We start from the raw sequence: 23491 nt of genomic DNA on the forward strand, positions 1-23491 counted from the left end.
TCATTTCGCCCATCCTTTCCTCGTCCTCAACATGAAAGGAAATTCCAAAACAAACCTAGGGTCCGCAAAGGCCCCAGAGGGTCTCCGGCCCGTTTCAACAAGCCGAAGCAGGCATAACTAGACATGTCCGTTTGTTTTCGTGATCGCCTGTCTGCTTTCTACCATGCCTGGTTTGCGATTACCAGTGATGTCTGGGTTCTGAAAATAATAAATGTCAGTTACTTCATAGAGTTTGATATGTTGCCTCCACCTAGGCCCTTGGGCCACTCTCCAACACTGGCCCCTGTCCTACTTGTACAAGAGGTTGACAGTCTCCTCTCTAACGGGGCTATTTCAGAGGTTCCATCTTCCGAACAGAACCGTGGGTTTTACTCCCGCTTTTTTCTTGTGGATAAAAAGGGGGGAAGCGCCCTATCCTGGATCTCCAGGACCTTAATGCCTTTATTAGGACCAGAAAATTCCGTATGCTCTCGCTCCCAGAAGTGCTTCCCCTCCTGGACAGGCAAATGTGGTTCGCGGTGTTAGATCTCCACGATGCTTACTTCCACATCGCGATTCACACAGAGTGTCGCCAATACCTAAGGTTTGAATGCAACAGAAAATGTTACCAGTACAATGTGTTGCCTTTTGGGTTGTCTACAACCCCAGGACCTTTACAAAGTGCCTTGCGGTTGTGGTAGCCCACCTTGCCCTGAAGGGTTGTGTAATATTTCCCTACCTCGACGATTGGTTAGTCGTGGGTCCGTCTCAGTCGGAGTTGACCACACAAGTAGATTTAGTCCTTTCAGTCCTTAACAATCTGGGTCTTTTAGTTAATTTTTCAAAGTCCAAACTCGTCTCTGCACAAGTACAGACCTTCATCGGAGCACATTTGGATGCTGAGCAAGCCAGGGCCTTCCTCCCTGTACAAAGAGGTTGTGCCATTCAGAAACTGGTGGCTAGGTTCACTAAGAAACGCTTTCAGACAGCCTATCATATTCAACAGTTGTTAGGCCTTATGGCCTCCACCATGGCTGTGGTACAGTTTGCACGGCTCCATATGCACCCGCTCCAAAACTGGTTCCTCTGGGCGTTCAGGCTCAGTGTCGATCCCCAACACAAATGCCTATCTATTCCCAGATACGTTATTTCCTCCCTGCAATGGTGGGCGCATGATGTCAATATCCTCTCAGGAGTCCCCTTTCATTGTCCTTCCCCTGAGAGGCACCTGTTCACAGATGCTTCCCTTTCAGGATGGGGGACTCATTGTGGTAACCTTACATCACGGGGTACTCGGTTGCACCTAGAATCCAGGTTGCACATAAATTTATTAGAACTTCGTGCCATCCGTCTCGCTCTGTCTTCATTCACAGGGCATCTGGACGGGCATCACGTTCAGATCGCTACGGACAGCTCCACCGCCCAGTATTATATAAACAAGCAGGGCGGCACAGGGTCTGTTTCGCTCTCCAAAGAGGCCAGCAACATTTGGGAATGGGCCATAGCTCACCACGCTACTCTCGTGGCAATTCACATCACAGGCAAGAGTAACACGTTAGCAGATGCTCTGAGTCGCCTTCCCAATCAAACGCACAAGCTCACCTTAAGCAACAACTGTCTCCACAAAATTTTACGTCAGTGGGGTTACCTGCAAATAGACCTTTTTGCCACACACCTCAACTCTGTGTGTCACAGGTTTTACTCGAGGGCGGGAGCCAGCCCGGGCTCACTGGGAGATGCCTTTCAAGCAATTTGGAACGGGGCTCTTTTCTATCTCTTTCCCCCATTCCCTCTACTTCACAAAGTCCTAGCCAAGTTGAACCATGGCAGGACAGATGCCATCATTGTCACTCCGTTTTGGCCCAGGAGGTTGTGGTTCGCAGTACTCATGTCACTTGCGCAAGGGAACTACATCCTCCTTCCGAGGGATCCCTCCCACTCCCCCCCCGGACCTGCAACTCGCTGCCTGGAGGGTGCAGCCCCAGGGCAGTGGTCTGACAGAGTAGTTAAGGTCTTATTGCACTCCTTGAAGTCCTCCACACGGTGATCCTATGATGCTAAATGGAGACATTTTTCTAATTGGACTAAGGTCAAAGATGTGTCACCAATTACTTGCCCACTATCTACTGTGTTTGATTATCTGTTAACCCTCAAAGATGATGGTTTATCTAATTCATCCATTAAAGTTTATTTAGCTGCAATTTCGGCTTTTCACCCAGATATTGGTTTTTTTCTCATCCCCTTTCCAAAACGTTTTTGAGAGGTCTCACTAATTTGTATCCTCCCGTCACTCCGCCCGTTCCTCAGTGGAGTCTATCCTTAGTCCTTTCACAGCTCATAAGACCTCCGTTTGAGCCGTTAGCCACTTGTGAAATGGCTCCACTATCATTTAAGGCGGCCTTTTTGGTTGCAATTACCTCAGCAAGGAGGGTAAGCGACTTATCAGCGCTGTCACAGTCCCCTCCTTATACTAAGTTCCACTCGGATAGGGTGGTATTGAAGCCAAAGATCTCCTTTTTACCCAAGGTCGTATCAGCCTTCCACCTTACCCAGGACATCATCCTCCCTGTGTTTTTCCCTCACCCATCCTCCGATGCTGATAGAGCGTTAAACTCCCTCGATGTCCGAAGAGCCCTCCTTTTTTACATTAAGAGGTCTCAGAATTTCCGTAAGGACAACAACCTTTTTGTTTGCTTTGGGGGACACCGTAAAGGTTGTCGTGCTTCTCCTCAGACCCTCTCGAGGTGGATCACGTCAACCATCAAATTGGCCTATGATCTTGCTCACCAAGAATGCCCTCCTATGATTAAGGCACATTTTACCAGAGCGTATGCGGCTTCCATCGCCTTTTCTTCCAAGATAGATCTCCGGGACATCTGTAAGGCTGCCACCTGGTCCATGTCCTCCACATTTATGAGACACTACGCTGTGGATGTGGACTCAGCAAGAGATGCAGCCGTGGGACGTGCCGTACTGCAGTCTTTATTTCGGTGACTGTCCCACACCCACCATCCTGGTAAGCGAGCTCGCTACTCTCCCAATGTGGGACTGCATAGAAGCCACGCAGATGAAAAACAGAGTTTCACTTGCCTGTAACTGTTGTTCATCTGGTGGATTTTCTCTGCAGGCACATATCCCTCCCTCCTTCCCCACTGTGGGACCTCTCCGCTAGACCGGTGGTTGGTTCCGTGGCGGCAGGTTGGAGAACTGGAGGGAAGAGTGCTCCCTCTCCCTTGGGTCATGTGACTGATGGGCGGGGAGATTGCATGCCCCAAGGGGAGGGGGAGCACTCTCTTAGATTTTGCTAGAAGCTGACAAATCTTATCCATGGCTGGCCTGCACCTGCGCAGTCCCAATGTGTGCCTGCATAGAAGATCCACCAGATGAACAACAGTTACAGGCAAGTGAAACTCTGTTTTTCCCAGAGATAGGAACATATCAAGCTGTTCATGGTCATTAAATTAGTTCCACTGTATCCTGGGAGATAATTTATGATGAATTGTAGCCTCCGTGGGCCTCGCTTCCACATTTTTAGGATGGTTTTTTGGGGACATGAGTTTTTTTTGTATGTAACTTTTGCTTTTTTTCCTTTCTTTTTGTTGTGTTGTTGGCTCACTCATTCCTGTTTTGTGATTTGTTGCCTTTTCTGTTTATCATTGTCTTTTTATTGTTTTATGAGTTGGCTTTGGCAACATTGTCCTCTTAATACATTCATATTGTATATTGTGCAAACTATTCATTTGCATAGAGTAGACATGCTGCCTCAACTTGTACTGCATACAAGCAACAGCAACGTGCAGTGCTTACCTTCAATGCAGTGGCTAGCCTTACTCCCCTGAATTCTTCTCCAACTTAGATTATATGCATGTAATGAAGAAGATCTCTTCTTTCCCTACTTCCCTATGTTACTCCTCTCTTCTCCTCAACTTCCCCACGAAATTGGGCTGTGGCTCACTGGCAGAGCATCTGCTTTGCTTGCACAAAAGTCCCAGGTTCAGTCCCTAGCACCTGCTGGTAAAATGCTAAGGTAGAAGGTGGTCTGAAAGACCACTACCCAAGATCCTGGAGAGATGCTGCCCATCAAAACAGACAATACTGACTTTTATAAAGCAGTGTTCTGACTCTGTAGAAGGCAGGTACATGTATGTGCCTGTGTAAGCTAGAAAAAAAAGAAGAAAAGCGAAGAAGAGGAAGAGTTGGTTTTTATATGCCAACTTTCTCTACCACTTAAGGAAGAATCAAACCAGCTTACAATCACCTTCCCTTCCCCTAACCACAACAGACACCCTGTGAGGTAGGTGGGGCTGAGAGAGTGTGACTAGCCCAAGGTCACCCAGCAGGCTTCATATGTAGGAGTAAGGAAACAAATCCAGTTCCCCTGAATAGCATCCTCCGCTCATGTGGAGGAGCAGGGCATCAAACCCAGTTCTCAAGATTAGAATCCACTACTCCAAACCACCACTCTTAACCACTGCACCATGCTGGCTCTCAATGACAGCAGACAATGACAGCAGACAGCAAGGCAAATGAATAGGAAAAGTCTGTCCCTCCCTCTCTTTGCTTTCCAGAGCTTTGGACACTGTTCCAGCTGTGTCCAAATGCCCAGGGCACACTGGGTAGTATTTTTTGAAATGTTTTTGAGCCCAGTTCCAAGATGAACCTAATTAGGCAAGTCTGCCTCTAGGACAGACTACCACGTGGGAACAATTAGCTGAGTTGTTGGTGCATTTGGTTTGGTGATAGGAATGGCTGCTAGGGAAGGGGAGAAATGGTCCCTTAGGGAAAACAGCCTTTCAGGGTGAGCTTGTCTAAATTTCACAGGATCCCATGGTCTTGTTCTTGGCTTGGCCCAGCTTCTTGACAACCATTCAAGGTTTCTACGACTTGCAGTTTGAAGTTCTATCAAAAGCTCTCTTAAAAACCATTTTCAACTCCTTGCATCAAAGAGAACCTTTTCCTACCCTCTTGGGCAACTCTTTCTTCTCGAAGCCTCTTTTGCCCATAATTTGTGTAGACAGTTGACACATCTGTCACTTTGAGCTTCTCCTCCAAATTCTTTTATCCTGCCTGACAGGCACCAGAGCCATGTATAAAAAGGGCTATGGTTAAAGACAACAAAATGATATAAGTTCACCATACATTCAACGAGAGTGGAAGTGAGCTGACCCACTAGTGGACCGAATCAGAAACAAAAACAGTAAGCACCACTCCTAAGTCTCAGAAGGTAGCAGTCAATCAATCAATCAATCAGTCAATCAATCAATCAATCAAAACCTTTATTGGCATACACAATACCTGCAGAGAACATAATCACACAATTTTACTCAACAGAGCTTGCCTGTTCCCGTTTACAGTATCTTTTATGGATCCACATTGCATGTTGCAAAAACTTGGCTGCATGGTCAATTGTGGCCACATCCTGAGTAGACATAAGAAAGGCTGCCTTGCGTTCAACTGGGTGCCCATTCCCTACCAGCGAACAATGGGTTGATTAACTTAAGGTGGATTTTCTGATAAAGGGGGCAGTGCAAAAGAACATGTGCAACCGATTCTATGTGATTCATTCCACAGGGGCATAACCTTGCAGTGAGTGGTACTGATTGAAATCCCCCCTGTAATATTGATGAGGGTAACACATTGAATCTTGTTAACATATATGCCCTCCTTTCTTTTGGATCTGTTAAATGAGAAAAATAGGTTGCAACTGAATGATCACATTTTGCCGCCCCCAAACTCACACAAGCCCCATTCCTGACTTTGCTAGGTAGCAGTGGTTGGAACAAAACCTACCTCTAACACAGGATCTCCTAGCATGAACCATGCAATGGCAGCAACACCTATTTGATCTTGGTTCTATGCAGTTAAAGGCAAGGCGGGGAGTGGTGGGGTGGGGGGAGTAAGGTGAAGCCTATCTTCAGCTAAGCAGAAGCAAATTCACTAGTTGCTCAGACCAATGAGCAAGTCCAACCTGGGAACTTTTGTTGGGGTCAGGGAATGTCAACTGACACAGACTGATTCACACCTGCAGGAATGCTATTGAATATTACACACTTGCTGGTTTGGTTCTGATATCCCTGTTTTGATTTTGCTTCTCCCTTGTGCAAACTGAACTCATGGCTTTTTTTTTTTAATTGTCATGCCACTTTCTGTTTCTTCACAGAGAAATTTTCCTGAATTTTCAGCATTAACTTATGTTTTAATGTCAGCATCATATGCTTTTATGCAAAATGTACGTATCAATGGCATGTTGTATGTATAAATACTGTGTATATTCTGTAAAAAAAATGCATAAAAGAAAGCTCCTGTTCACCGTAGGAGAATTCTACAACCATGCCTGAAAATAACCAATGAATCAGCTAAGTATGAAGTCTTCAGGCTGACTTTCAATATCATTCATATTGCAGAGCAATCTCCCTTGAGTATTTTCTATTTGGAAAGCATTCTATGTAATACAGTTGTTTAACAGTGCAATCCTAAGCCAAGTTATACCCTTTTAAATCTACTGAAGTCAGTGGATTTAGGAGGGAGTAATTCTGTTTAGGATTGTAAGTCTCATTGATTTGCGTGGCAACTGGACCTCTTGCTCTTCAATAGGTAATAGAACTACAAAATTGGCTGGCAACACAAAACGCAAGGGAGGTGCTCAGTCTGATTACAAAATCTGGCTTTGATTTGCCAGATGGATATCGACATCCTGAGATGGTAGCCCGCTTACATTTTTTAGTTTTTTTTTTTTTTACCAAGGCATCTCATCAGACCTTTTTGCACACGTTTATGGTGGCACAGAGAAAAGTGTTCTTCCTTCAAGACAAACATTTCAGCATGTTCCATTTGTTTTTGGGAACTGTTCAGCGTTAGTGGTCAGGCATGGAGGCTTGTTCATGCAAAAAAGAGAAAAATATCTGAATATATTTTCATGTTTTGCTGAAAGAATCATATAGGCATTGCTGCAGATCTTGGCTCTATTTTGCTGATTCTTTCCTTGCAATCTTTCTTCTAACTGTATGGACATGTGTCCATGTGATGTGCAATACTTTAATGACACTGCTCATACGGCCAGTTCGGTGATGTGCACTACTAAGACATGTGAGTGTCGCGCACAGCTTGTCTGGACTTCAGGAGTTTACCTGGTAGCAACTTCACACCACGCAGTTCTGCTATGTACAGTTTATTTACAATATCTACACAGAGTCTTTTGGCTGTTAACATTCACAGCTCTGAGCAACAGCATGCTCCGCCAGCATATATATTTCAGCAAGAGGTAACTTACATTCACTATACAGACTTATATACACATTCATGACCAATCACAGTTCACCTGAGATGAGTCATTCTGGAAATCCCCATTCCTGGCTGTACAAACTGGATCAGACCAGCATCATCACATGACTTAGCTGTCACTCTGATCAGTATGATCTGTTTAGCAAACTGCAGACTAGGCATAACTTTGACATATGTTGACAGTGAGGTGATACCTTTCTCTGTCAGTCTGTTTTTTTTAACCTTTTTGTGATCTAGGCATGACTCAGCTCTGATCTGGAGAACCGGGTTTGATTCCCCCACACTTCCACATGAGCGGCGGAGGCTAATCTGGTGAACTGGATTTGTTTCCCCACTCCTACACACGAAGCCAGCTGGGTGACCTTGGGCAAGTTACAGCTCTGTTAGAGCTCTCTCAGTCCCACCAACCTCACAGGGTGTCTGTTGCGGGGAGGGGAAGGGAAGGTGATTGTAAGCCGGTTTGAGTCTCCCTTAAGTGGTAGAGAAAGTCGGCATATAAAAACCAACTCTTCTTCTTCTTACCCCGACCGTGTAATCTTCAAGGTTCTTTCTTCTTTCCCCTGGTTGGGGGAGGGGGCTCTGGTTGGTTCCTGTCGGTAAGTAGCTCTAAGCAGGAAGTCCAATCCTTCCACTTCTAAGGACGAGGCCACACATTGACTCAGCCAATGATTGTCATTCTGTGATGGAACAGAGGTGTGGGTTCATTTCCACTGTATAAGGCATGGTGTGAGCAGTAAGTTCCTGGCCGAGATGGACTTACTTTGTGTCATTTTCCTCCTCCCTTTGTTGAGGGACAAGGCCCATGCAGCTTGAGCCTCTGAGCATATGCCTAATATGCCTGGTAGGGAGGATTGTGTGCAAGAGTTCTTCCACCATGGCCTGAAAGGAAGCCAAGTGTGACAGTTCCGAAGATGTATTCAGCTAGTCACTGAACTGGATTTTGGACTATAAATACACTGGCTGGCTTAGTCTACCATCCAAATGGTGATCTCTTCTTAACAGTATCCCATTAAAATCAACCCTTCAGAGGTGAATAAAATTAATGTTATGGCGGAGTACCATTCCAAAGATTGTTGTTCCACAAGCTCTTTTGTAGCCATCAAAATGAAGACTGTAATCTCCAAATAAGCTAACTTCAGTACATGCCCACTGGTGTCAGTGACGTTGCTATGAACAGTGAAACTTTGAGTATTGCGACCCAAGATCCTTTAATTTGGTAATTCAAAAGATGCTGCTCTGGTTTGTAAGGCCTTTCTCTCCCATCTCTGGGATTACAGATATGGAATTAGACCACTGAGACAAAGCACTCAGTTTTTTCTTCCCTACTAGGTTCAAGCCACATTTACCAAACAAGTTTCCAGAAACTAGTTTACAACTTTTAGCTAACATGCGTTTTTTTTTTTAAAAAACTGACAATACTATAAGATCAAACGTGTTTCATTTAGAAAGAGCTGAGAAGTAAATTATGTTTTCGTCATTATCCAGAGAAATAATTAGATTTCAAATATGTTCTATTGTTAGTTACAAAGAGTTAAGGTTGCTATTAAGAAATTAAAGTTCAGATTGATAGCATATAACTAAACATAAAAAATCTTTTCCAGTTGGCCAATCTGGTAATAGGAAAAGAGAACCATAGCCTTGGAAGCCTTAGAAAAGATAGTGGACTGCCATTAGATTATAACTGGCGATTCAGGGTGAATTAGCATGGTGTAGTGGTTAAGAGCTGTGGTTTGGAGAGGTGGACTCTGATCTGGAGAACTGGGTTTGATTCCCCACTCTTCCACATGAGCGGTGGAGGCTAATCTGGTGAACTGGATTTGTTTCCCCACTCCTATACACGAAGCCAGCTGGGTGACCTTGGGTTAGTCACAGCTTTCTCAGCCCCACCCACCTCACAGGGTGTCTGTTGTGGGAAGGGGAAGTGAAGGTGATTGTAAGCCGGTTTGAATCTCCCTTAAGTGGTAGAGAAAGTCGGCGTATGAAAACTATCCTCCTCCTCCTCCTCCTCCTCCTCCTCCTCCTCCTCCTCCTCCTCCTCCTCCTCCTCCTCCTCCTCCTCCTCCTCCTCCTTCTTCTTCTTCTTCTTCTTCTTCTTCTTCTTCTTCTTCTTCTTCTTCTTCTTCTTCTTCTTCTTCTTCCCTCTGTAATGTGATGTAATACCCAAACCTTCAGACAGTGAATTTATAGGGAAAATGGCTTTCACCATCATACACAAACCCATGAGACATTTTGGATAATACTACAGATGCAGCTGCTGTTTTGCATCCAGCTCCAATAGAGGATAAGCGGTCAGAGTCATAGTGCTAAGAAGGATTTAAGATCTATAGCTGAGAGCATAGTGAACTGCCGTAATAGGTTGTCTTTATAGGGGACCAAATTTTACCTTCTTTAGCCTATAATAACCTTCTGGTTTTTTTGGGTTTTTTTAAGCTGCCATAACCACCCATGCTTTTATCCACCTTTTTAGTGTTTGAAGTTGGTCAAGCAGACCTGAAATGAGAAAATGGCTTTCACCATCATACACAAACCCATGAGGCATTTTAAATAATACTACAGATGCAGCTGCTGTTTTGTATCCAGCTCCAATAGAGGATAAGCGGTCAGAGTCATAGTGCTAAGAAGGATTTAAGATTTATAGCTGAGAGCATAGTGAACTGCTGTAATTGATGGGGTGCTACGTAGTTAAGATGGCCTTTGCATCAGGTCTGCGGTGTGATGTTGTCTGGCCTTCACAGCCCTTCATCGATGCCTCTAGCAGGCTCAGTGTACCAAAAGAGAATGTTCAAAGGTGTACCAAAAGAGAATGTTCCTCTGCAGTCCTCACAGCATCCTCTACTCAACCCATGCAAGAGCTGCTAAACTCAGAATAGATGGGAAGATGATGATGAGGCATATCTAACCAGCTTTAGCAGAGGGTAAAAGATGAGACATTTCTGCCCCAGTGTCATGTTTTCTGTACTCCAAGCCTGGAAAGGATGATGTGGTAAAGGATGAATTGCCAAACCTCCAGGTACTAGCTGGAGATCTCCTGCAGTTACAACTGACCTTGAGCCACTAGAAATCTCTTTTGCTGGAGAAAATGGCCGCTTTGGCAATTGGCCTCTATGGCATTGAAGTCCCTCCCCTTCCCAAACCCCGCCCTCCTCAGGCCCCGCCTCAGAAACCTCCCACCAGTGGCGAAGAGGCACATGACAATCCTATACAGGTACCTTTATTAGAACTTACTACTTAACTCCACCTTCAAAGATAGACGGTAATAGGTTTTTTTTGGATGGAGAGGCATAAATATAAAAGCAATAGTATTTTGATATCTTTGTGGTTTGGGGTCTACTTTTGTATAGTTTGGGTTTGATATTTTCCCTTTTCAGCTAGCAGACGGTGGCTCTGGGGCTGCACCCTTTCTTGAAGCTTGCCTGGCCTCCGTTTGAGATGCACGCTCCAGCCTCCGCCTGACGGGACCCGGAGCCTGTCCGAGTCTCCTCGGGATGTCTCTCAGCTTTCTTATTCTCCTTGGGGGGGCTGTTTTCTTCTCACTTTTTGTTTTTTGTTCTTTTGTTTTCTTGCATGTGCAGTTTTGTAAAGCAAACTCGAGGTACTGTTTCTCGCAGCTCGTCAGTCTCCAGCGTAAATTCACCGTGAGTTGCCCTCTGTATACAATGTTCAGTACATAAGATTGATGATTGACATACATACGATTAGATTTCTCCCCCTCCCCTCCTTATGCATACTGTTGTTCAAGCCATTCACTTTATCGTGGAATAATTTGCTGGAGTAGAAAGTGGACAGCATTACCCTGTAATGCTTGCGAGTTGCTCGTAAAGCAACTCAGTTGTGTGAGTTTTGGTCTTTTCATTCCCCCCCCCTTCCTTCATACGCTTGCATGCACTTTGTGCGTTCTCCTTTATTCGCCCTCTTGCCCCTTGTGCTCTTGTTTTGTGGCTTCTCTTGATTCCCAAGTGGTCTGGTCAGATGGTTTTCTGTCCCCCCCTCTCCCCTCACACCAGTTGAATTTCTGGTTTTTGGTTTTTCCTCCCCAAAAAAGTTCAATGGCGAGGCTGCCTCAGGAATCATTACAGTGCATATCGAGATATGAACCTGCTTAGTTGAGTCAGTCCATGGATTCTCTTTTAAGCCACCGATGTCTTTGGCTGTACAAGGACCAACATTAAATGACCCTCCTTTCTCCCCCAAAATTGAAGTATGGCTGGGAGGGATTGCCTTCTTCTCACTCAGCAAGCTCTGTTGTATTTTAAAATGCTGTAGACCCAGTGGTGTGCTGTTTCTGTGGAATATCTAATTAATTAATTGCTGAGATGGGTTGCTGTCTGGTTGGGAGACAGCATGCACTTGATGTAGGGTTGTCAACCTCCAGACGGTGGCTGGAGATCTCCCGCTATTACAAATGATCTCCAGCCGATAGAGATCAATTCCCCTGGAGAAAATGGCCACTTTGGCAATTGGACTCTATGGCATTGAAGTCCCTCCCTTCTACAAACCCCGCCTTCCTCAGGCTCCACCCCTAAAATATCCAGGTATTTCCCAGCTCAGAGCTGGCAACCCTAACTTGGGGACATTTGGCTGGAGGGGGGAAGCTATGGGAGTTTGAGCCACTTCTGACCTTGGTCATGTGTGGGTGGAGTCCTGCCACTGATTATGGAGGCTGGCTGTGGATAGGGTTGCCAAACTCCAGGCACTAGCTGGAGATCTCCTGCTATTACAACTGATTTCCAGCCGATAGAGATCAGTTCACCTGGAGAAAATGGCCACTTTGGCCATTGGACTCTGTGGCATTGAAGTCCCTCCCAAACCCCGCCCTCCTCAGGCTCTGCCCCAGAAATCTCCCGCTGATGGCAAAGAGGGACCTGGCAACCCTAGCTGTGGAGCGTGCTGAGAAGAGAGAGTTCCTTTTCAATGCCTTGCTGGTTGTGCCTGCAACTTTGAGGGGGAGGGGTTAAGCATCATTTTCCTAGCTGACTTTGGACTGCTAGGCTCAAATCCCTACATTTAAAAAGGGAAAGTTGTGTGACGAGAAGAAGAATTCTAGCTTAGCCGTGCTGGTTTCCTACAGGCTGGGAGCATTGGATTTGCCAGAGCGCTGAAATTTGTCACCTGAAATGGTCCAGCACCTGATCATGTAAGACAGCTCTGTGGGGCTCAATTTAAGGCCTGGGGACCCAGAAACTGCAGGACAAAGGAACTGCAAATTCCAAGTAAGCCCTGAGTTATCCTTTGCTGTGCACAGGGCGCTAACCATCTGCCACCCACTTTGCTTTACAAATCATCATGTGGTTGCTTCATCGCTGCTGTCAGACTGAAAGATGTTTATCAACTGTGTGATCCTTCAGAGTATTTGGCCGGAACCCCAGATGTCCCAGGCAGTTACTGCGTGATACTTGCTGAGTCTTCTACTGAGGTTGCAAAGCAGGGGCACTGAAGTGGTACAATCTGAACAGAAGAATTGGGACTTGGTGGAGGGTAGTTTGTTCACCAAATGGTTCAACATGGCAACTTACGCCGGCGTGTTTGCCCCTGAGCCGGTGTGTTTTTACCCTGTGATAAAGTGGCACCTACGCCAGTGTGGGGTCATGCTGGCTCCTATGGAGATCCCCCCCACCCCCTGTACACAACCTAAGTGAACAAAACCCTTCCTAGAGGCTGATCTTCTGGTCTAGTTACAATGTTCCACTATACCAGAGCAAATGCCAGCATAATGTACTTAGGATCTCGTGCTTCCCTAGTAGCCAGTCGTAGAGATAACAGGGAAAGAGGACACAATGCAACAGCAGTAGCCACATCTACAGTGTTATTCCTTTGGCCCAGGTATTTACAGATTCTGCAAAGTGTTATCCTCTTGTAGCCTTACGGTTCCTATGGAGGATGCAAAGAATGTGCAAGGGGCTTGTTAATCCCTGAATGATTGTCCTACAGCGAGTTCCCATTTGCACTTTTAAGAGCAGTCAGGTTTCATTTATAGTGCTCCAGCATTCAAACACAAGGGGGCCACTTTGCACCTCTGAGTTAATTGCCTTTTAAGTAGCAAATGTGTACTCTTAATATATTTGAAAACCAATTAAAACAGCAAGTAAGGCGCTGTCAGCAGAATGCATACTTCTCCTGCAGTATATTGGCAGCCATGTGAGTCTGTTGCTCTAAAGCCCACAAAGAGTCTTATGGCACTTTAAAGACAAATGTATTCATTGTGGCTAAAGCTTCTCTAGCCTCCAGTCCGCAAAAGGTCTGGCCACAATAAATCTGTCCCTTTTCAAGATGCTTCACTGTGATGTGCGTGGAACTTGAAACCATGGAAGTTAATCTGGGAATATTTCAGAACAGAGGTTTGTTAGATTGTAGATGTGGGAGTAGGGCCTTGTTAGTTTTATCTTTAAGTTGGAGGCTTGCCTTCTTGGTCAGCCTCACCCAAGGACCGAGAAGCAGTCCACCCCTGATGACGCTCTGTCTGGGAATGCCAACGGGGCAACGTTCATGGCAAGCACCCCGTGGCACTAGGGTTGCCAGGTCCCTCTTCTCAACCGGCGGGAGATTTTGGGGGCAGAGCCTGAAGAGGGAGGGGTTTGGGGAGGGACTTCAATGCCATAGAGTTCAATTGCCAAAGCAGCCATTTTTCTCCAGGTGATCTGATCTCTGTCGGCTGGAGATCAGTTGAATTAGCAGGAGATCTCCTGCTACTACCTGGCAGTTGGCAACCCTACGTGGCGCCGAGCCTGGCCAAAATGGTGGGAGTTGCAGGGAAAAGAGGCCCAGTCAGCATAGGCGATGGCATTGCCAGGGCAAAAGATATGCTGGAGACTGAGGAGCTAGGAGAGGTTTGCAGTGCCTGTCTGGGGATGTTTAAAACCTCAACAGGAGAGGTCCGAGGACTCCTCTGCAGACTCTGTGAGAACAGTGAAAGGAGGAGGCAGAACAGGTGGAGATGAGGGGCAAAAAATGCCCTCTCCTCTCGATATGAGGCCTCAGGAACGACAGGAAGTCCCAGATCGGGCCAGGGCCGCTCAGGAGGAGGAGGGAGTGGCCCTGACCCTTTTTGGGGGTCATGGTGACTAGGGCTAGGGTTGTCAACCTCCAGGTGCTAGCTGGAGATCGCCTGCTATTACAACTGATCTCCAGCCAATAGAGATCAGTTCACCTGGAGAAAATGGCCACTTTGGCAATTGGACTCTATGGCATTGAAGTCCCTCCCCAAACACCGCCCTCCTCAGGCTCCACCCCCAAAAACCTGCTGCTGGTGGTGAAGAGGGACCTGGCAACCCTAACTGGGGCAGAGATGAGCCTCACACATTGCATTGTAGTTAGCTTTATTTTTGTTTATTGTTTATGAAATATGTATGTCCACCTGCTCAAATCAATCAATATCAAATATCAATATCAAAACCTTTATTGGCATAAAACCTGCTCAAATCTTGAGCGCCATTCTGTACTTCAGCCAGTGGGCCAGAAACTGAAAATTTATTTTACTGAACAATCTGGTCCCTTCTTAGGTGGCCTGGCTGCATAACAGAAAGACTTCAGGCCTTTTAGCAGTAAAGACTTGCCAATGTTGGTGTCATGCATGCCTGTGCATTGCATGCAACATTCAAAAGAGAAATGTTGACTTAAAGTGTGGAGTATATCATTTTTGATAATATGGGGAAACAATCTTTTTCTTATGAGAATGACCAGACTTTTTCAAGAGATTAAAAATTGGTAGGACCAGTAAGGGGCAGGTTAAAAAGTTGCTTTCGAGTCCAGATCTTCCCCAGAGGCTTAGTGCAGCGGGGCGCTGTTGCATGGGTCCAAAATTACAATGTTTGTGGCCTTTCCCAAGGTTAGCAGTTGATTCATTCATTACTAAATGCATTTACTCTCGCTCTTCATAACCTGTGAATGTAACGTTTTGATATTTGTGTGTTTGCGATCTGCTTGAGTGTTGCCACGTGATATGTCACAAGAGAAAGTCTGACTCATATATTATCCGCCAGAGAGTTTGCTGAAGTCAGGAGCAAAATTTTCTTTGATTTATATTAATGCTAGTTATGCATTGCTGGAATACATAAATTGCTCACATGAGTGACCTGCTTACACACACACACACACACACGTGCACACAGAATGCCAAGAGCGTTTTCTTCTTCTTTTGTCTTTTCCTTTCTCCTGAGACAGCCCTGGTCTACAACCGCAGCAGAATGAGGTGGTAGAATTCGGAGATGGTAGAGTGGGCTGCTCCACTTCAGACTGCAGGTGGGAAAACTCATTTTTATTTTATGCTTCTCTGTGTAAAAACTCCCCAGACTAAAGATAATGAGCAGATCAGGGAGAAAGATTCTAGCCTAACTCTTCACGTTCTGTGATCGTTTCCCACTTATGGCAAATTATTAATGCAGAGGAACTTGCTGTAATCCCTCCCTTGCAGTCTGAAGTGGTGCAGTCCATTCTGTAACATCGTTCTGCTACACGTGTGGAATAGCCCATGCAGATCCATTTGCAAGGTTTGGACAGGAAACTGGCTCATGCCACTTGTCCTTCTAACCCAGCGTTGTTAACTCTGACTGACAATGGCAGCATCTCTCTAACTGAACATAAGAACATAAGGAAGGCCATGCTGGATCAGACCAAGGTCCATCAAGTCCAGCAGTCTGTTCACACAGTGGCCTCCAGGAAGCCCACAGACAAGACGACTGCAGCAGCAGCATCCTGCCTGTGTTCCCCAGCACCTAATATAATAGGCATGCTCCTCTGATCCTAGAGAGAACTGCCCTGCTACTTCAATGCCATTTAACCATTCATTTTAAATATTTATTACACCTCCACACAAACAGCTAGACCTGCTACTGAAGCTGCTTCCAGCATAATTAAAACAATGAAACACACCAATCTATCACAACTAACAAGACCAGCTGTTAAAAAAAAAAAACCCCAATAGGCAACAGTATTAAAATATTGACAGTAGGAAGGATCGCTAATAAAACATTTACAGGCCACGTAGGAGGCAAATTTATAGTACCATCCTAAGCAGACTTACATTGAAGTCAGTGGGGTGTAAATCTGTTGCGGATGGAACCCCTTTATCATCCCGAGGGAGATTGTTAAAAAATACCAACATCCTAGGGAAAAGGAAATGCGTTCGCCATTAACTGGAAAATTAAGAAGCTTGGCATTAGCCAGGGGAGGGAGCTCCATTGTTAATATGCCAAAGCAGAGAAGTCTGGCTTCCTTCAGAAGATGGAGCCCAGCGGGCAGGGCCTCCATGGATAACCTTAGCTCAGGCAGTATTTTAGCTGCCCTGGATCCAGACAATTTAGGGCTTTAAAAGTAAACCACCAGCCCTTTGGAATTGTGCTCTTCAGTGAATTGGTGCAGTTCTTTTACAACTGGCAAAATAAGCTCCCCTTAATTTGCACCACACAACAATATTGCAGAGGCAACCCAGCACAAAATGTGTTATCACAATTTGGCCATGGATGTGATCAGAATACTTGTGGCTAGGTCATGCCTCTGAAGGAGAAACCTCAATTGGCATGCCAACCAACATAGGCTAAAGGCACTACATTCCATGGAGGAGAATTGAACCTCTGTTGTAGTCATGGATCTGATAGTGCCACCATGAGATAGTTGGGATAAAACCCAGGATTTTCTGGACGCAAACCTTATATTCTGGCACTGAGCTGAGGGTCATGCACACTGGAACGTGTGGCTCTGATGGGAGATTTCCCCTCTGCCCACAAATCTTAGCTTTCACAGAATTTGCAGATTTAAGAGATAACTGGTTGCTATTGCAAGGGCATTTAGCTTGCAATTTAGTTGTCATTCTGAATTCTGTAAGTCATTCTGAATTCAGACTGCTGCAAATTAACCTTTTATGTTGTTAGCTGCCCTGGGCCCTGCTTTGGTTGGGGATGGAGGGTGGGGTGGAAATTAAAATAAATAAATAAATAAACATTCTAAAATCACCTTACCTGTTTTTTTTAAAAAGGAAAAGTAAACTGTTAGCAAATCAGAAGTGTTTTAGCTTGAGGTTCTAAAGGTGTCATAGTTATTATACTTTGTCTTCCATTTTCCTTTGAAGAGAGCACACTTCATCCTGAGTGCTTAAAAAAAGTGCCAAAAAAAATCACATTCCAAGAAACAACAGCTGGATTTGAACACAATGATGGCTTGAGTCTTCAACACACTTTAATTATGGGCCTATCACAATTAAAATTTTTAAAAGCCCTTTGGCACAGATCTTGGAGGTGATGCCCTGCTGTTACCCATAGCTTCTTCCCACCACCTATGACAATATATGTACGACAATACTGAGCCATCAATGACATGGTTCTTTGCCATGTTAATGTTACCACATGTTAGCCCTTCCCATTTGGTTCCTTCATATGTGCTTTACAGGAAGAGAAACTGTTTCCAGGGCTGGCTGCAAGGTTGTTGTTTTTTGGGGCACTGCAAGGTTTTTTTTGGCACTTGGGTGCAGGCCATCCATGAGTCCCACCACTGATGCTCCCTTTCCCCCATGCCAATTGCAGCTGCCTTTCCTACCAATTGTGACTTTATTCCTCTTTCATGACTACTGTCACTTCGCACTTGCAGTTTCATTGGGCCTGGCAGGTGTGAAAGGAATAAGGCAGAGTCACTGCAGTTTTTGCAAGTCAATTGGGAAGGATGCCTGGGAGAAGAAGCAGAACATGATTCTCTTGGTTCACCTCTCCCCAATTCCCCCAGCACTTCACCCATCAGCAAAGGGAATATTGACCCAGTGGCTTTATTCTCTCTGCTGGCCTTGGGGGCCTTGCCTCCCGTACCTCCGCATATAAATATGAATCAGTTTTTCAGAAACAAATTACTGCTCATGTTCGAATAGGATGGACAGTTCGGAACACCGGTGGTCAGGAAAAGTCAAGGCCAGAATGCAGCGAGCAAGGCTTCTTTTAATTTAGTTTATTGATGCAAATTGATTTGGTTTATTTTTAAACATCTCTTCCTTAAGCCCACCTTATATTCTCCTTGGCTTTCCCTCATGACAAGAGGGCACAATGGGGATGATCCAGAGAGGGGAGTACAGTTCTTGGGTTGTTTGGAAGGAGTAATGGAACGCTGTGACATTGGTATACAGGTACGGGACCCTTAATTGGGGAGGTTGGCATCCCTCTAAATGAACTAATTTTTCAAAGGCAACTAACCTCACAGCAGCAGGATGGAGAGCCCAGAGGGGCAGATTAATATTTGTGGTTTCCCCACCGGCTTCCCCTCCTCTTGTGTATTCAACTGGCCATCTCATCATTGCTCCTGTGTTTATTTTGCCTATATTTTGCAGTTCTGGAAGCTGTCGTCTTTTCGTCTTGCCTAAATGGTAACCATCTCTGTCCTCTGCTCCCCTTCCTCCCCCTGCTTCCCATTCCCCTGTTCCTCCCTCTCTTCTGTAGCAAACAGCAGAATGCCTCCAAATCGAAATCTGTGTGGGAGCAGAGAACCAGCCAGATCCGTATGCACAATTTCCGGACTAGCTGCGAAGCACTGTATAATGAACTGGATCCAGAGGACAGGGTGCGCTACGCCACCACCCTCCACATCCGTCCAGACATGAAAACTCATATGGATCGGCCCCTGGTGGTTGAGCCGAGGAGCAGCGAAGGCCACAACATCAACGGCAGTAAGCTAAGCCCCACGGATGTTCAGGAATCAGCAGAGCTGGCCAAGACTGCTCCGGCCGAGGGCACCGAGGGACCCCGGAAGCACCATCGACACAGAGAGAAAGACAAGGCTGGCGAGCAGGAAAAGGGCAACGTGCCGAAGGAAGAGAACGGGGAATCTGGCACAAACAATAAAGAGGAGCGCCACAGGCCTCATAGGAGCCGGAGCAAAGAGGGCGAGGGCGGAGGCAAAGAAGGGAAAAGTGAGCACAGCAGAACCCAGGAAGGAGGTAGACGGCATCACCGCCGCGGGTCAGTGGAAGAGGGAGCCGAGAGGGAACACAGGCGCCACCGCGGCCACCGGCACTCAGCAGAGCGACAAGCCAAAGAAGGCAACGGCGCGGTCAATGGCACCAAGACCGAGCGGCGTTCGCGACACCGAGGAGGATCCAGGCCTGGGAATCGAGAAGGAGATCCAGGCTCTAAAGGAGAGGGCTGCGAAGAACCTCACAGACGGCACAAGATGCGGCATAAGGCACTGTCGACGTACGAGTCAGTGGAAAGGGAGAATGGTGACAAGGAGGGAGAACTGGGGGAGAAGGAACAACTGAGGAATCACCAGCCAAGGTGAGTTGGCTGGGTGGCAGACTCTGCCCTGGAGATGCAGGGGTGAGTGGCACGGTCAAGGCCGATGATACATTCAAAGTGAAAAAGCCAGTTCGGGAACTCATTCCATATTTGGCATCAAATGATGTGCTCAGTTCTGGAATTCGGTAGATTAATGTTGAGAAGTATGCAGAAAGAGTAGGAAGCCGGGGAGCAGACAAAGAAACAGTCTGGCGGATATGACGAGTGAACTTCTTTATTCTTTATTACTTAAGGCTGCATCTGCTAATGCAGGGGTGTCCAAACTTTTTTCAAAGAGAGCCAGATTTGATGAAGTGAACATGCGTGAGGGCCGACCATTTTGCCTGACATTCTTAATTAAATTAATTAAATGCAAATTAACTCTTTTATGCAAAGTTTATTGCAAATGGCATACTTATTATGCCCATAACCACAGACTCCACCACAAAAACCATGGCTACATTCCTTCCTTTCCCCAAAGCCCCTTTCAGCTCACCAGACGCCCCCCAGCTTCTAAATCTCCAACCTTCCTTCTGTAGGGAGGGAGCAGGAACTCTTCCTCCCCCCCTCCCCCCCCACTCATGTGCCTCTCTGGGACTGTCAACTCTCTCCCTTCAACCATGCCGGGGGTATTCTGTCCTCCCATCATCTGAGCCAGGAAATAAACTGGTTTTCATTCTCATGGAGTCCAAGATTCAAACACTCTGACATCTCCCGTGCAGGGAGGAATGTGGAGTTTTTCTCCCCATGAGAGCCAGCGTGGTGTAGTGGTTAAGAGCGGTGGGGTCTGATCTGGAGAACCGGGTTTGATTCCCCACTCCACATGAGCGGTGGAGGCTAATTTGGTGAGCTGGATTTATTTCTCCCGCTCCTACACACGAAGCCAGCTGGGTGACCTTGGGCTAGTCACAGCTCTCTTAGCCTTACCTACCTCACAGGGTATCTGTTGCGGGGAGGGGAAGGCGATTGTAAGCCACCCTTAAGTGGTAGAGAAAGTGGGCATATAAAAACCAACTCTTCCCTTCTTCTTTCCTTCTTTATTTTTTAAAAAAAGATTTTTTTATTTTTCCATACAATCATTATACATTTCATTACATATTGTAAAAAGTCTAATTCTTTGACTTCCCCTCTCCCCTCCTCTGTTCCTTTAATTAACATTTTTTTTCTCTTTGTATTGTTTTTCTAATTCAATTATAACAAAACCGTCAATGCCCAATACATCCGTTCTGAATTAGATCAAAATACATTTGTTAATATCACATTTAAGTTCATCTCTACAATAATTAATCCATGCCTCCCAATCTTTTGCAAATTCATTATCATCCTTTTGATTTACCGACGCCGTAAGTTTTGCCATTTCTACTAATTCCATCATTTTTTCAATCCACTCCGATTTGTTTGGTATATCTGTCATTTTCCATCTCCTAGCATATACCATTCTGGCGGCAATAGTAGCATACATCAAAAAAGGTCTCTGGTTCACTATAGTATCAGGTATTATACTCAATGGCATCATTTCTGTTGTTTTAGGGATATTTTGTTGTAATATCAACCTTAATTCATTATAAATCATGTCCCAGTAATTCCTTCTTCTTTCCTTCTGACCTCTTTGCTCTCTGCTCGGGGCTTTGACCTCTGGAATGAACACAGGTGCCCTCTGCAGACTCAGCCACGTTTGAACACGCCTCATTTCCAAACACGATACATGCCAGGAGTCATTTATTTCCGCCACCCCATCCCTTCTTTCGAAGCAGCCACTTGCCTTGGAGAGAACCTGCTGGAGGGTCTGACTCCAAACACTCCCTGCCCCCAAATCCAGCCCCCTCTCCCCCTACCTTTCCTTGACTCACAATCCCCCCACTCAAGACCCATCCAGTCTCTCCCCTCCTCCCTCCCACCCACCCTGCAAATCTGGATCCCTCGCGAGGCCGCCGCAATGCATGGAAGGGGCTGCATCTCCCCCACCCCACCCCAGCCTTCTGCAGAGAGGAAGGAGGAAAGAGGAGAGCCAGATGGAGCAGCCCCCCCACCCCCAGGCTTTTCGGTGTTTGTGTGTGAGTGGGGGTGTCTTTTCTCTCCCAGATTGGGGCCAGCCTCTGACCTCCCTTGCATTTCCCTTCCCCCCCCTGCCACCTTTCCCACCCTCGAGTCCCCCAACCCATCCTCAGGATCCCCCTTGACCCACTCGGGAGGAGCTGCTGCTGCTTTTCCATGCTTCAGAACAACAAAGGCCGCATCCCCACGTTCGGGCTCTGGGTAAGAAGGAAGTGGCCTCTCTAGGGTTTCAGACTTGCTGGCCTTCATTCCGGGGGGTGGGGCTGAGACAGCCAATCGAGGCAACCCTCTGCCCAAGCGTCGCCCCTTTGGTCGGGGATGCAAAGCACAGGCGCAGCCCCCATGCGCCCCCTTTTCTGTCTCTGCAAAACAGGCTGGGGGGCCATATTAAACCGGCCCAGGAGCTGCAATTGGCCCCCGGGCCGGACTTTGGACATGACTGCTAATGTCATCTAAGCCAAACCTTTCTCTCCATAAGGAGATCATTAAGTCTACTTCTCACTTCTATCTGTTTCCTATCAGATTAATGGTTGGGCTGATGGTGTGAAAAGCAGGCACTTGAGTTATATATATGCTGTTTGCTGCTTTCTGCAAAGTCTGGAACTACATTCAGACAGGCTCATGGGTTGTGTTTGCAATATTCCTACAACTTCAGGACACTCTGAACATACATCCAAGCCTGTACACTAGCAATCTTCCCTAGATTGATCAACTTTTTGTTTTTACTAAACAGAGGCAGACAGTGATTCCAATTCAAGGGCTGACGGTCTTTGCAAAAGCCCCTTTCTCTTTTTTGTTTAATTGAGGAACATTTCAGGAATTGCCCCCTAATCAAGGTGTCATCTTGTTAATAGTAAACTCTGAAGTGACGCAATGCATATGTATGTGGGGTTGGGGCGGGGAGGTGGAGAAGTAACGAATGATATGAGCTATAATTAGTAATAAATTGTTCCCTTTGCTATCTGAGCTTGCTATTAATCCCTTGGGGGTGGGGAAGGTGCTAGCGTATAGATTTTGGCTGCTGGAGGTCTCCTGCAATGGCCTGACTTAAAGATTTTGGATTTTGGAACCGTTCCTGAGCTATAATGATACACTAGAGGACTATTTATGGTGGAGGTTTGGGCACTATGTATTTTACAAATGATAGTAAACAATGTATTAGCAATGGTTGTAATAGTGCTCTATATACTTTTTGTTTTTGTATTGAATTATGATTTTATTTTTGTTTTGTATTTTTTATTTCTTTTTTTGTGTTTAATTATAAAAAGCAATAAAAAATTTAATTTTTTTTAAAAAAATACACTCCACAACCAATTAATTAGCAGGACACAGAAGAGAACCTTTTGTGAGTGTTGCCAAAAAAAAAACCCAAAAAACACCCCACCGTGTTCCTGGTCTCGTGTAACTTGGACCATTTTCGATCCCCTGGCTAGCATTCTGTGAGTGTAAACTGCTTCTTAAGCAAATTATATTCCTGGTGAATGAATTCCCCAATCTTCTTGATGAACTCTGTAAGGCCAATGTAGCCTCGCTAGCCCAGCTGAAATACCACGAACCCAGTCCTCCAGACAATGCAGGATACCTTTGGGAAGCTTTTATTTTAAAATTATTTCTAATGACTAAAGGTAAAGATCCCCTGTGAAAGCACTGGGTCATTCCTGACCCATGGGGTGACGTCACATCCCGACGTTTTCTAGGCAAACTTTGTTTGCGGGGTGGTTTGCCAGTGCCTTCCCCAGTCATCTTCCCTTTACCCCCAGCAAGCTGGGTACTCATTTGACCGACCTCAGAAGGATGGAAGGCTGAGTCAACCTTGAGCCGGCTACCTGAAATGACTTCCGTTGGGATCGAACTCAGGTCGTGAGCAGAGCTTGGGCTGCAGTACTGCATCTTAACACTCTGCGCCACGGGGCTCTTTTCTAACGACTACAAAC

At 46.0% G+C, this 23491-nt stretch overlaps 1 protein-coding gene across 1 annotated transcript in view; it reads left to right on the top strand.

The window, feature by feature from the left end:
• Window positions 1–23491, top strand: part of CACNA1B (calcium voltage-gated channel subunit alpha1 B) — a 414377-nt gene that overhangs the window by 286805 nt on the left and 104081 nt on the right. Inside the window, exons 18-19 of the mRNA XM_056861029.1 lie at window positions 10833–10895; window positions 18669–19502. Of these exons, the coding sequence (XP_056717007.1) occupies window positions 10833–10895; window positions 18669–19502 (897 nt within the window). The remainder of the gene's footprint in view (window positions 1–10832; window positions 10896–18668; window positions 19503–23491) is intronic.

Source organism: Euleptes europaea, chromosome 14 (assembly GCF_029931775.1).
Source record: "Euleptes europaea isolate rEulEur1 chromosome 14, rEulEur1.hap1, whole genome shotgun sequence".
Taxonomy (NCBI): Eukaryota; Metazoa; Chordata; class Lepidosauria; order Squamata; family Sphaerodactylidae; genus Euleptes; species Euleptes europaea.